This window comes from Salvelinus fontinalis, chromosome 29 (assembly GCF_029448725.1).
Source record: "Salvelinus fontinalis isolate EN_2023a chromosome 29, ASM2944872v1, whole genome shotgun sequence".
NCBI classification, from domain to species: Eukaryota; Metazoa; Chordata; class Actinopteri; order Salmoniformes; family Salmonidae; genus Salvelinus; species Salvelinus fontinalis.
Genome location: NC_074693.1, coordinates 19,599,681 through 19,614,829, shown reverse-complemented (window position 1 = coordinate 19,614,829; position 15,149 = coordinate 19,599,681). Strand labels below are relative to the sequence as shown.

Here is a 15,149-nt window from a genome sequence, read left to right as displayed (position 1 = left end):
TAGAAGAAACTAGAGGTGTATATTAGAAGAAACTAGAGGTGCATATTCAAAGAAACTAGAGGTGCAAATGAGAAGAAACTAGAGGTGCATATTAGAAGAAACTAGAGGTGCAAATTAGAAGAAACTAGAGGTGCGTATTAGAAGAAACTAGAGGTGTATATTAGAAGAAACTAGAGGTGCATATTAGAAGAAACTAGCGGTGTATTTTAGAAGAAACTAGAGGTGTTTATTAGAAGAAACTAGAGGTGCATATTAGAAGAAACTAGAGGTGCATATTAGAAGATACTAGAGGTGCAAATTAGAAGAAACTAGAGGTGCGTATTAGAAGAAACTAGAGGTGTATATTAGAAGAAACTAGAGGTGCATATTCAAAGAAACTAGAGGTGCAAATGAGAAGAAACTAGAGGTGCATATTAGAAGAAACTAGAGGTGCAAATTAGAAGAAACTAGAGGTGCGTATTAGAAGAAACTAGAGGTGTATATTAGAAGAAACTAGAGGTGCATATTAGAAGAAACTAGCGGTGTATTTTAGAAGAAACTAGAGGTGTTTATTAGAAGAAACTAGAGGTGCATATTAGAAGAAACTAGAGGTGCATATTAGAAGATACTAGAGGTGCAAATTAGAAGAAACTAGAGGTGCGTATTAGAAGAAACTAGAGGTGTATATTAGAAGAAACTAGAGGTGTATATCAGAAGAAACTAGAGGTGCATATTACTAGAGGTGTAAATGAGAAGAAACTAGAGGTGCATATTAGAAGAAACTAGAGGTGTATATTAGAAGAAACTAGAGGTGCATATGAGAAGAAACTAGAGGTGCATATGAGAAGAAACTAGAGGTGTATATTAGAAGAAACTAGAGTTGTATATGAGAAGAAACTAGAGGTGCATATTAGAAGAAACTAGAGGTGTATATTAGAAGAAACTAGAGGTGCATATTGGAAGAAACTAGCAGTGTATTTTAGAAGAAACTAGAGGTGCAAATTAGAAGAAACTAGAGGTGCATATTAGAAGAAACTAGAGGTGCATATTAGAAGAAACTAGAGGTGCATATTAGAAGAAACTAGCGGTGTATTTTAGAAGAAACTAGAGGTGTATATTAGAAGAAACTAGAGGTGTATATTAGAAGAAACTAGAGGTGCATATTGGAAGAAACTAGCAGTGTATTTTAGAAGAAACTAGAGTGGTATATTAGAAGAAACTAGAGGTGCATATTAGAAGAAACTAGAAGTACATATTAGAAGAAACTAGAGGTGCATATGAGAAGAAACTAGAGGTGTATATTAGAAGAAACTAGAGGTGTATATGAGAAGAAACTAGAGGTGTATATGAGAAGAAACTAGAGGTGCATATTAGAAGAAACTAGAGGTGCATATTAGAAGACACTAGAGGTGCATATTTGAAGAAACTAGAGGTGCATATTAGAAGAAACTAGAGGTGGATATTAGAAGAAACTAGAGGTGCATATTAGAAGAAACTAGAGGTGCATATTAGAAAAAACTAGAGGTGTATATGAGAAGAAACTAGAGGTGTAAATTAGAAGAAACTAGAGGTGCATATTAGAAGAAACTAGAGGTGCATATTAGAAGAAACTAGAGGTGTATATTAGAAGAAACTAGAGGTGCATATTAGAAGAAACTAGCAGTGTATTTTAGAAGAAACTAGAGGTGTATATTAGAAGAAACTAGAGGTGCATATTAGAAGAAACTAGAGGTGCATATTAGAAGAAACTAGAGGTGCAAATTAGAAGAAACTAGAGGTGCGTATTAGAAGAAACTAGAGGTGTATATTAGAAGAAACTAGAGGTGTATATCAGAAGAAACTAGAGGTGCATATTACTAGAGGTATAAATTAGAAGAAACTAGAGGTGCATATTAGAAGAAACTAGAGGTGTATATTAGAAGAAACTAGAGGTGCATATTAGAAGAAACTAGAGGTGTATATTAGAAGAAACTAGAGGTGTATATTAGAAGAAACTAGAGGTGCATATTCAAAGAAACTAGAGGTGCAAATGAGAAGAAACTAGAGGTGCATATTAGAAGAAACTAGAGGTGCAAATTAGAAGAAACTAGAGGTGCGTATTAGAAGAAACTAGAGGTGTATATTAGAAGAAACTAGAGGTGCATATTAGAAGAAACTAGCGGTGTATTTTAGAAGAAACTAGAGGTGTTTATTAGAAGAAACTAGAGGTGCATATTAGAAGAAACTAGAGGTGCATATTAGAAGAAAATAGAGGTGCAAATTAGAAGAAACTAGAGGTGTGTATTAGAAGAAACTAGAGGTGTATATTAGAAGAAACTAGAGGTGTATATCAGAAGAAACTAGAGGTGCATATTACTAGAGGTGTAAATGAGAAGAAACTAGAGGTGCATATTAGAAGAAACTAGAGGTGTATATTAGAAGAAACTAGAGGTGCATATGAGAAGAAACTAGAGGTGCATATGAGAAGAAACTAGAGGTGTATATTAGAAGAAACTAGAGTTGTATATGAGAAGAAACTAGAGGTGCATATTAGAAGAAACTAGAGGTGTATATTAGAAGAAACTAGAGGTGCATATTGGAAGAAACTAGCAGTGTATTTTAGAAGAAACTAGAGGTGTATATTAGAAGAAACTAGAGGTGCATATTAGAAGAAACTAGAGGTGCATATTAGAAGAAACTAGCGGTGTATTTTAGAAGAAACTAGAGGTGTATATTAGAAGAAACTAGAGGTGTATGTTAGAAGAAACTAGAGGTGCATATTGGAAGAAAGTAGCAGTGTATTTTAGAAGAAACTAGAGGTGTATATTAGAAGAAACTAGAGGTGCATATTAGAAGAAACTAGAGTTGTATATGAGAAGAAACTAAGCTGTATATTAGAAGAAACTAGAGATGCATATTAGAAGAAACTAGAGGTGTATTTTAGAAGAAACTAGAGGTGTATTTTAGAAGAAACTAGAGGTATATTTTAGAAGAAACAAGAGGTGTATATTACTAGAGGTGTATATGAGAAGAAACTAGAGGTGCATATTAGAAGAAATTAGAGGTGCATATTAGAAGAAACTAGAGGTGTATATTAGAAGAAACTAGAGGTGCATATTGGAAGAAACTAGCAGTGTATTTTCGAAGAAACTAGAGGTGTATATTAGAAGAAACTAGAGGTGCATATTAGAAGAAACTAGAGGTGCATATTAGAAGAAACTAGAGGTGCATATTAGAAGAAACTAGAAGTGTATATGAGAAGAAACTAGAGGTGCATATTACTAGAGGTGTAAAAGAGAAGAAACTAGAGGTGCATATGAGAAGAAACTAGAGGTGCATATTAGAAGAAACTAGAGGTGTATATGAGAAGAAACTAAGGTGTATATTAGAAGAAACTAGAGGTGCATATTAGAAGAAACTAGAGGTGCATATTAGAAGAAACTAGCGAGTGTATTTTAGAAGAAACTAGAGGTGTATATTAGAAGAAACTAGAGGTGCATATTAGAAGAAACTAGAGGTACATATTAGAAGAAACTAGAGGTGCATATGAGAAGAAACTAGAGGTGTATATTAGAAGAAACTAGAGGTGTATTTGAGAAGAAACTAGAGGTGTATATGAGAAGAAACTAGAGGTGCATATTAGAAGAAACTAGAGGTGCATATTAGAAGACACTAGAGGTGCATATTTGAAGAAACTAGAGGTGCATATTAGAAGAAACTAGAGGTGCATATTAGAAGAAACTAGAGGTGCATATTAGAAGAAACTAGAGGTGCATATTAGAAAAAACTAGAGGTGTAAATGAGAAGAAACTAGAGGTGTAAATTAGAAGAAACTAGAGGTGCATATTAGAAGAAACTAGAGGTGCATATTAGAAGAAACTAGAGGTGTATATTAGAAGAAACTAGAGGTGCATATTAGAAGAAACTAGCGGTGTATTTTAGAAGAAACTAGAGGTGTATATTAGAAGAAACTAGAGGTGCATATTAGAAGAAACTAGAGGTGCATATTAGAAGAAACTAGAGGTGCAAATTAGAAGAAACTAGAGGTGCGTATTAGAAGAAACTAGAGGTGTATATTAGAAGAAACTAGAGGTGTATATCAGAAGAAACTAGAGGTGCATATTACTAGAGGTATAAATTAGAAGAAACTAGAGGTGCATATTAGAAGAAACTAGAGGTGTATATTAGAAGAAACTAGAGGTGCATATTAGAAGAAACTAGAGGTGTATATTAGAAGAAACTAGAGGTGTATATTAGAAGAAACTAGAGGTGCATATTCAAAGAAACTAGAGGTGCAAATGAGAAGAAACTAGAGGTGCATATTAGAAGAAACTAGAGGTGCAAATTAGAAGAAACTAGAGGTGCGTATTAGAAGAAACTAGAGGTGTATATTAGAAGAAACTAGAGGTGCATATTAGAAGAAACTAGCGGTGTATTTTAGAAGAAACTAGAGGTGTTTATTAGAAGAAACTAGAGGTGCATATTAGAAGAAACTAGAGGTGCATATTAGAAGATACTAGAGGTGCAAATTAGAAGAAACTAGAGGTGCGTATTAGAAGAAACTAGAGGTGTATATTAGAAGAAACTAGAGGTGTATATCAGAAGAAACTAGAGGTGCATATTACTAGAGGTGTAAATGAGAAGAAACTAGAGGTGCATATTAGAAGAAACTAGAGGTGTATATTAGAAGAAACTAGAGGTGCATATGAGAAGAAACTAGAGGTGCATATGAGAAGAAACTAGAGGTGTATATTAGAAGAAACTAGAGTTGTATATGAGAAGAAACTAGAGGTGCATATTAGAAGAAACTAGAGGTGTATATTAGAAGAAACTAGAGGTGCATATTGGAAGAAACTAGCAGTGTATTTTAGAAGAAACTAGAGGTGTATATTAGAAGAAACTAGAGGTGCATATTAGAAGAAACTAGAGGTGCATATTAGAAGAAACTAGCGGTGTATTTTAGAAGAAACTAGAGGTGTATATTAGAAGAAACTAGAGGTGTATATTAGAAGAAACTAGAGGTGCATATTGGAAGAAACTAGCAGTGTATTTTAGAAGAAACTAGAGGTGTATATTAGAAGAAACTAGAGGTGCATATTAGAAGAAACTAGAAGTACATATTAGAAGAAACTAGAGGTGCATATGAGAAGAAACTAGAGGTGTATATTAGAAGAAACTAGAGGTGTATATGAGAAGAAACTAGAGGTGTATATGAGAAGAAACTAGAGGTGCATATTAGAAGAAACTAGAGGTGCATATTAGAAGACACTAGAGGTCCATATTTGAAGAAACTAGAGGTGCATATTAGAAGAAACTAGAGGTGGATATTAGAAGAAACTAGAGGTGCATATTAGAAGAAACTAGAGGTGCATATTAGAAAAAACTAGAGGTGTATATGAGAAGAAACTAGAGGTGTAAATTAGAAGAAACTAGAGGTGCATATTAGAAGAAACTAGAGGTGCATATTAGAAGAAACTAGAGGTGTATATTAGAAGAAACTAGAGGTGCATATTAGAAGAAACTAGCGGTGTATTTTAGAAGAAACTAGAGGTGTATATTAGAAGAAACTAGAGGTGCATATTAGAAGAAACTAGAGGTGCATATTAGAAGAAACTAGAGGTGCAAATTAGAAGAAACTAGAGGTGCGTATTAGAAGAAACTAGAGGTGTATATTAGAAGAAACTAGAGGTGTATATCAGAAGAAACTAGAGGTGCATATTACTAGAGGTATAAATTAGAAGAAACTAGAGGTGCATATTAGAAGAAACTAGAGGTGTATATTAGAAGAAACTAGAGGTGCATATTAGAAGAAACTAGAGGTGTATATTAGAAGAAACTAGAGGTGTATATTAGAAGAAACTAGAGGTGCATATTCAAAGAAACTAGAGGTGCAAATGAGAAGAAACTAGAGGTGCATATTAGAAGAAACTAGAGGTGCAAATTAGAAGAAACTAGAGGTGCGTATTAGAAGAAACTAGAGGTGTATATTAGAAGAAACTAGAGGTGCATATTAGAAGAAACTAGCGGTGTATTTTAGAAGAAACTAGAGGTGTTTATTAGAAGAAACTAGAGGTGCATATTAGAAGAAACTAGAGGTGCATATTAGAAGAAAATAGAGGTGCAAATTAGAAGAAACTAGAGGTGTGTATTAGAAGAAACTAGAGGTGTATATTAGAAGAAACTAGAGGTGTATATCAGAAGAAACTAGAGGTGCATATGAGAAGAAACTAGAGGTGTATATTAGAAGAAACTAGAGTTGTATATGAGAAGAAACTAGAGGTGCATATTAGAAGAAACTAGAGGTGTATATTAGAAGAAACTAGAGGTGCATATTGGAAGAAACTAGCAGTGTATTTTAGAAGAAACTAGAGGTGTATATTAGAAGAAACTAGAGGTGCATATTAGAAGAAACTAGAGGTGCATATTAGAAGAAACTAGCGGTGTATTTTAGAAGAAACTAGAGGTGTATATTAGAAGAAACTAGAGGTGTATATTAGAAGAAACTAGAGGTGTATTTTAGAAGAAACTAGAGGTGTATATTAGAAGAAACTAGAGGTGTATATTAGAAGAAACTACAGGTGCATATTAGAAGAAACTAGAGGTGCATATTAGAAGAAACTAGAGGTGCATATTAGAAGAAACTAGAAGTGTATATGAGAAGAAACTAGAGGTGCATATTACTAGAGGTGTAAATGAGAAGAAACTAGAGGTGCATATGAGAAGAAACTAGAGGTGCATATTAGAAGAAACTAGAGGTGTATATGAGAAGAAACTAAGGTGTATATTAGAAGAAACTAGAGATGCATATTAGAAGAAACTAGCAGTGTATTTTAGAAGAAACTAGAGGTGTATATTAGAAGAAACTAGAGTCGTATATTACTAGAGGTGTATATGAGAAGAAACTAGAGGTGCATATTAGAAGAAACTAGAGGTGCATATTAGAAGAAACTAGAGGTGTATATTAGAAGAAACTAGAGGTGCATATTAGAAGAAACTAGCGGTGTATTTTAGAAGAAACTAGAGGTGCATATTAGAAGAAACTAGCGGTGTATTTTAGAAGAAACTAGAGGTGCATATCAGAAGAAACTAGAGGTGCATATTAGAAGAAACTAGAGGTGCATATGAGAAGAAACTATATGTGCATATGAGAAGAAACTAGAGGTGTAAATTAGAAGAAACTAGAGGTGCATATTAGAAGAAACTAGAGGTGCATATTAGAAGACACTAGAGGTGCATATTTGAAGAAACTAGAGGTGCATATTAGAAGAAACTAGAGGTGGATATTAGAAGAAACTAGAGGTGCATATTAGAAGAAACTAGAGGTGCATATTAGAAAAAACTAGAGGTGTATATGAGAAGAAACTAGAGGTGTAAATTAGAAGAAACTAGAGGTGCATATTAGAAGAAACTAGAGGTGCATATTAGAAGAAACTAGAGGTGTATATTAGAAGAAACTAGAGGTGCATATTAGAAGAAACTAGCGGTGTATTTTAGAAGAAACTAGAGGTGTATATTAGAAGAAACTAGAGGTGCATATTAGAAGAAACTAGAGGTGCATATTAGAAGAAACTAGAGGTGCAAATTAGAAGAAACTAGAGGTGCGTATTAGAAGAAACTAGAGGTGTATATTAGAAGAAACTAGAGGTGTATATCAGAAGAAACTAGAGGTGCATATTACTAGAGGTATAAATTAGAAGAAACTAGAGGTGCATATTAGAAGAAACTAGAGGTGTATATTAGAAGAAACTAGAGGTGCATATTAGAAGAAACTAGAGGTGTATATTAGAAGAAACTAGAGGTGTATATTAGAAGAAACTAGAGGTGCATATTCAAAGAAACTAGAGGTGCAAATGAGAAGAAACTAGAGGTGCATATTAGAAGAAACTAGAGGTGCAAATTAGAAGAAACTAGAGGTGCGTATTAGAAGAAACTAGAGGTGTATATTAGAAGAAACTAGAGGTGCATATTAGAAGAAACTAGCGGTGTATTTTAGAAGAAACTAGAGGTGTTTATTAGAAGAAACTAGAGGTGCATATTAGAAGAAACTAGAGGTGCATATTAGAAGAAAATAGAGGTGCAAATTAGAAGAAACTAGAGGTGTGTATTAGAAGAAACTAGAGGTGTATATTAGAAGAAACTAGAGGTGTATATCAGAAGAAACTAGAGGTGCATATTACTAGAGGTGTAAATGAGAAGAAACTAGAGGTGCATATTAGAAGAAACTAGAGGTGTATATTAGAAGAAACTAGAGGTGCATATGAGAAGAAACTAGATGTGCATATGAGAAGAAACTAGAGGTGTATATTAGAAGAAACTAGAGTTGTATATGAGAAGAAACTAGAGGTGCATATTAGAAGAAACTAGAGGTGTATATTAGAAGAAACTAGAGGTGCATATTGGAAGAAACTAGCAGTGTATTTTAGAAGAAACTAGAGGTGTATATTAGAAGAAACTAGAGGTGCATATTAGAAGAAACTAGAGGTGCATATTAGAAGAAACTAGCGGTGTATTTTAGAAGAAACTAGAGGTGTATATTAGAAGAAACTAGAGGTGTATATTAGAAGAAACTAGAGGTGTATTTTAGAAGAAACTAGAGGTGTATATTAGAAGAAACTAGAGGTGTATATTAGAAGAAACTACAGGTGCATATTAGAAGAAACTAGAGGTGCATATTAGAAGAAACTAGAGGTGCATATTAGAAGAAACTAGAAGTGTATATGAGAAGAAACTAGAGGTGCATATTACTAGAGGTGTAAATGAGAAGAAACTAGAGGTGCATATGAGAAGAAACTAGAGGTGCATATTAGAAGAAACTAGAGGTGTATATGAGAAGAAACTAAGGTGTATATTAGAAGAAACTAGAGATGCATATTAGAAGAAACTAGCAGTGTATTTTAGAAGAAACTAGAGGTGTATATTAGAAGAAACTAGAGTCGTATATTACTAGAGGTGTATATGAGAAGAAACTAGAGGTGCATATTAGAAGAAACTAGAGGTGCATATTAGAAGAAACTAGAGGTGTATATTAGAAGAAACTAGAGGTGCATATTAGAAGAAACTAGCGGTGTATTTTAGAAGAAACTAGAGGTGCATATTAGAAGAAACTAGCGGTGTATTTTAGAAGAAACTAGAGGTGCATATCAGAAGAAACTAGAGGTGCATATTAGAAGAAACTAGAGGTGCATATGAGAAGAAACTATATGTGCATATGAGAAGAAACTAGAGGTGTAAATTAGAAGAAACTAGAGGTGCATATTAGAAGAAACTAGAGGTGTATATGAGAAGAAACTAGAGGTGTATATGAGAAGAAACTAGAGGTGCATATTAGAAGAAACTAGAGGTGTGTATTAGAAGAAACTAGAGGTGCATATTAGAAGAAACTAGAGGTGTATATTAGAAGAAACTAGAGGTGCATATTACTAGAGGTGTAAATGAGAAGAAACTAGAGGTGCATATTAGAAGAAACTAGAGGTGTATATTAGAAGAAACTAGAGGTGCATATTAGAAGAAACTAGAGGTGCATATTAGAAGAAACTAGAGGTGTATATTAGAAGAAACTAGAGGTGTATTTTAGAAGACACTAGAGGTGTATATTAGAAGAAACTAGAGGTGTATATTAGAAGAAACTAGAGATACATATTAGAAGAAACTAGAGGTGTATATGAGAAGAAACTAGAGGTGTATATTACTAGAGTTGTATATGAGAAGAAACTAGAGGTGCATATTAGAAGAAACTAGAGGTGTATATTAGAAGAAACTAGAGGTGCATATTAGAAGAAACTAGAGGTGCATATCAGAAGAAACTAGAGGTGCATAATAGAAGAAACTAGAGGTGCATATCAGAAGAAACTAGAGGTGCATATTAGAAGAAACTAGAGGTGCATATGAGAAGAAACTAGATGTGCATATTAGAAGAAACTAGAGGTGCATATCAGAAGAAACTAGAGGTGCATATTAGAAGAATTTGAGGTGCATATGAGAAGAAACTAGATGTGCATATGAGAAGAAACTAGAGGTGTAAATTAGAAGAAACTAGAGGTGCATATTAGAAGAAACTAGAGGTGTATATGAGAAGAAACTAGAGGTGTATATGAGAAGAAACTAGAGGTGCATATTAGAAGAAACTAGAGGTGCATATTAGAAGAAACTAGAGGTGTATTTTAGAAGAAACTAGAGGTGTATATTAGAAGAAACTAGAGGTGCATATTAGAAGAAACTATAGGTGCATATTAGAAGAAACTAGAGGTGTATATTTGAGTTGAGTGGGGTGAATAGAGTACCTGCTGCCCCATATAGGTCTGGTGAGCTCTGAACTCACTTCATGGGAGTTAGAGTGAGAGACAGGGAAGTACTATGGGAGAGTGAGAGACAGGGAAGTGCTTTGGGAGAGTGAGAGACAGGGAAGTGCTATGGGAGAGTGAGAGACAGGGAAGTGCTATGGGAGTTAGAGTGAGAGACAGGGACGTGGTATGGGAGAGTGAGAGACAGGGACGTGCTATGGGAGAGTGAGAGACAGGGAAGTGCTATGGGAGAGTGAGAGACAGGGAAGTGCTATGGGAGAGTGAGAGACAGGGAAGTGCTTTGGGAGAGTGAGAGACAGGGAAGTGCTATGGGAGAGTGAGAGACAGGGAAGTGCTTTGGGAGAGTGAGAGACAGGGAAGTGCTATGGGAGAGTGAGAGACAGGGAAGTGCTTTGGGAGAGTGAGAGACAGGGAAGTGCTATGGGAGAGTGAGAGACAGGGAAGTGCTATGGGAGTTAGAGTGAGAGACAGGGAAGTGCTATGGGAGTTAGAGTGAATGACAGAGAAGTGGTATGGGAGAGTGAGAGACAGGGACGTGCTATGGGAGGAGAGTGAGAGACAGGGAAGTGCTATGGGAGAGTGAGAGACAGGGAAGTGCTATGGGAGAGTGAGAGACAGGGACGTGCTATGGGAGAGTGAGAGACAGGGAAGTGCTATGGGAGAGTGAGAGACAGGGAAGTGCTATGGGAGAGTGAGAGACAGGGAAGTGCTATGGGAGAGTGAGAGACAGGGAAGTGCTATGGGAGAGTGAGAGACAGGGAAGTGCTATGTGAGAGTGAGAGACAGGGAAGTGCTATGGGAGAGTGAGAGACAGGGAAGTGCTATGGGAGAGTGAGAGACAGGGAAGTGCTTTGAGAGAGTGAGAGACAGGGAAGTGCTATGGGAGAGTGAGAGACAGGGAAGTGCTATGGGAGAGTGAGAGACAGGGAAGTGCTATGGGAGAGTGAGAGACAGGGAAGTGCTATGGGAGAGTGAGAGACAGGGAAGTGCTATGGGAGAGTGAGAGACAGGGAAGTGCTATGGGAGAGTGAGAGACAGGGAAGTGCTATGGGAGAGTGAGAGACAGGGAAGTGCTATGGGAGAGTGAGAGACAGGGAAGTGCTATGGGAGAGTGAGAGACAGGGAAGTGCTATGGGAGAGTGAGAGACAGGGAAGTGCTATGGGAGTGTCCTCCATTATCTGAGAAGCATAACGGTACACGTACAGTACCAGTCAAAAGTTTGGACACACCTACTCATTCAAGAGTTTTTCTTATTTTTTTAACTATTTTCTACAGTGTAGAATAATAGTGAAGACATCAAAACTATGAAATAACACATCGGATCACGTAGTAAACCAAAAAGTGTTGAATCAAAATATATTTTATAATTGAGATTCTTCAAAGTAGCCGCCATTGAATGAGTAGGTGTGTCCAAAATTTTGACTGGTACTGTACATACATAGACACAGACACAAGCCCGTCTCCCCAACAAAGACAGCCACAAGCCCGTCTCCCCAACAAAGACAGACACAAGCACTCCCCCCAACAAAGACATAGACACAGGCCCCCCACCCAACAAAGACAGACACAAGCCACCCACCCTCCCCCACCAACAAAGCACATTAATTAAAATACATCCTCATGGTAAAATTATGTTAATGTGAAAAAAGATTAAAGCGTATAAAGAAGATTAACCCAAATCATGCCTGATCCCAATAGCATTGAATAAAGCATTCTGTCACATAATGCAAGTCATGGGAGAGTGAGAGAATGCATGCAAGGCAGGATCATCTGATGAAAAATGTAATTCGAATTTTGGTACTGAATATACGGACATAAAATATGGACAGCACATTGAAATAGGATCCATTTATATAGTAAATTTGATGGGCTGATAATAGGAAACATATCCTGCATCATTTGGAGCAGCTCTCGCAGAAAACACAACAGAAAGCACAACAGAAAGCACATCAGAAAACACAACAGAAAGCACAACAGAAAGCACAACAGAAAACACAACAGAAAACACAACAGAAAGCACAACAGAAAGCACAACAGAAAACACAACAGAAAGCACATCAGAAAACACATCAGAAAACACATCAGAAAACAGAACAGAAAGCACAACAGAAAACACAACAGAAAGCACATCAGAAAACACATCAGAAAACACAACAGAAAGCACAACAGAAAACACAACAGAAAACACAACAGAAAACACAACAGAAAGCACAACAGAAAACACAACAGAAAACACAACAGAAAGCACAACAGAAAACACAACAGAAAGCACATCAGAAAACACAACAGAAAACACAACAGAAAGCACATCAGAAAACACAACAGAAAACACAACAGAAAGCACATCAGAAAACACAACAGAAAGCACATCAGAAAGCACATCAGAAAACACAACAGAAAGCACATCAGAAAACACAACAGAAAGCACAACAGAGAACACAACAGAAAACGTAGCATTGTGGTGCATAGTTCAGGCCTATCTCTCACAGTGGGAGTGACTGCATGCACAATGCATAGATCTGAGGATTGTTCCATAAGAAGCTATGTAGGCCTAATACATCATAATTTTAATGGGCAAGCTTTGAAAAGTGATATGCCCGCTTTTATTCCAGTGCTTTAATATGAGGAATGAGAGGAAATCCCAAATAATCAAATCACATGCAACTGAGAAAATAGCTTTTATCCCAAATGCCAACATGGATAATGCCTTGCAATAAGAAGAGGCAGAATTATGATTTCCTCATGACTCATACTAAAAGCATCCTGGATAGGGCCTGTCGCTTACAGGAAGAGCTGTCAGGCTTTGACGTAGACATGGGTAAACAATCAGTTACTTTAAATAGAGGGTTGTATCCATTGCATATCTGGGGTGTGGAATGCCCAGTTCTTTTGTAAGCCACTGAGCTTCCTTTAATATCTGGGAGAAAAGTCAAGCCCACAAATGAGACTAACAAACAGGCCTGGTTTACCAGAGAGCCATGAGATGAATGCCCAGTCACTTGCAGCTCTGTTGGACAAAGGCCCAGAGAGGACCGGTTTGTGTGGCTGTTTTGAATAAAGAAAAGGCTGAACGATTGAATGATATTCAAAGAGACCTGAAGAAGAAGAAGAGCAATAAAACTGTCCACCTGCAGATACACACCTGTATTCATGTTGAAGGTCTCTCGTCGCAGCACCACTTCAGACAATCACACTATCCTGTAAAACAGAAAGACAACTCTTTTGTTCCACCCTTAACAGATTAAAGGCACACTGTGGTATCTGAGGCTGACTGTTCAACAGATCCTATTCTATACAGTAGGAAATCTGGTATTTACAAAACAAATAGTCTCAATATACACTATACATTTGACATTGCCTATGTCAGCACTGCAGTAGTATTACAAACACAGCACCATGTAGGATGTCCCCAAAGTAGTGTGTCACTGGAGCAGCCAGCTTGGCAGGAAGATCTACCTGAACATCAGCAGGAATCACAAATGGCACCCTATTCCCCATTTAGTGCACTCCTTTTGACCAGGGTGCCATTTAGGATTCCGAGGCAGGTAGACTGTGAAAGGCGATAAATAAACCGAGTTCTACCACAGAAACACTCAGTCAGGCAGCACTGTATCCAAATCCATCTCCAGCCAGGCCTCAGAAACCTGGCCTATTGGTCTGCCTGCTTTTATCCATCACTACTCTCCGTGTGTCAATGCTTAATAAGGCATGTGATAATGCAAGGCTGTAATGTACCGCTGCACAAGGATTCATGTGAAGGAAGAGATCTCTGCTGCTCTACAACTTTGAGGAAGGATAGGCCTACATACAGAATATTTACCAAATACCTGACAGTATAGACTCTGCTACCTGCTTCCTCTTATGGCGTACGGCTCTTCTAGTCTCCTGGTGACACCGCTTACCTAGGTCATTTAAATACTGTACATGTATCATGTATCATGGCAGACAGTACATGTATCATGGCAGACAGTCTGCCTTCTGTTGGCCACATGCCTGACATACACATGTTTCTGCTGACACACACTGGAGGGGACAGCTGTGGACAGAAACAGAAGCAGCTGCTCCATCTTTGTTTTAAAACTGTGAATGATATATCCATCTCAATGGTGATTACCTGTGTGTACTATTGACTGATTATTCCTCATGATTAGCGCCAAGCGATTTTTGTGATCATTTTGTTTATAAATGCAGACAGTTATAGACGATGCATGATGGAATGATGAGGAATGATGCATCACATGTAGTTCTCCTATCAATTTCCATGGGGATGCAGCGGCAGACGCCTGCAGTACCAGTGGAAGCTTATTGATCAATTCAGAACACTCCTATTGACAAGCAGCTAAATATACCAACAGTACCAATCAATGCTAGAAATGCCTTACAACAAGACAAACATGCAACGTGATCAGCTGAACATCTAAAGTCATGTTCCCAGTCGTAGATCTAAACCAGAGAAGGGTGGAGTTACTTAATATGGCGTCCTAATAAAAAAGGGGGCTCCTAAAGTCAGACCCCAAATAAATCTTCACACATCTCCTCTCTCAAAGCCAGTCATCAGAGGGTTCTGTTTCTCAAAGACACACATGTAGCAGGGATTAAACAGGGGTTGTAAAGGCCTGCCAGCGATACATGAAGCACAGATGATGATATTATATTTCAAGGGAGCAGACTCATGGCGACACAGCTGCTGGAGGGAGAGGCAAAAGGGGTGGGAGGGTCCCAGGGCTGGACCCACACACCAACCAGCCAGCCTGATCAGGGCTGGACCCACACACCAACACCAACCAGCCATCCTGATCAGGGCTGGACCCACACACCAACATCAACCAGCCAGCCAGATCAGGGCTGGACCCACACACCAACACCAACCAGCCAGCCAGATCAGGGCT

The 15,149-nt window shown here is 37.4% G+C and overlaps 1 protein-coding gene across 4 annotated transcripts in view; it reads right to left on the bottom strand.

Moving 5' to 3' along the window:
* The window catches only part of sorbs2b (sorbin and SH3 domain containing 2b), a 105,818-nt gene that overhangs the window by 67,499 nt on the left and 23,170 nt on the right, over positions 1-15,149 (bottom strand). For all 4 annotated transcript variants that reach the window (XM_055888524.1, XM_055888525.1, XM_055888523.1 and 1 more), the window contains one exon: positions 13,403-13,458. In XM_055888524.1, coding sequence (XP_055744499.1) covers positions 13,403-13,412 — 10 coding nt within the window. In that variant the 5' untranslated portion in view covers positions 13,413-13,458. The remainder of the gene's footprint in view (positions 1-13,402; positions 13,459-15,149) is intronic.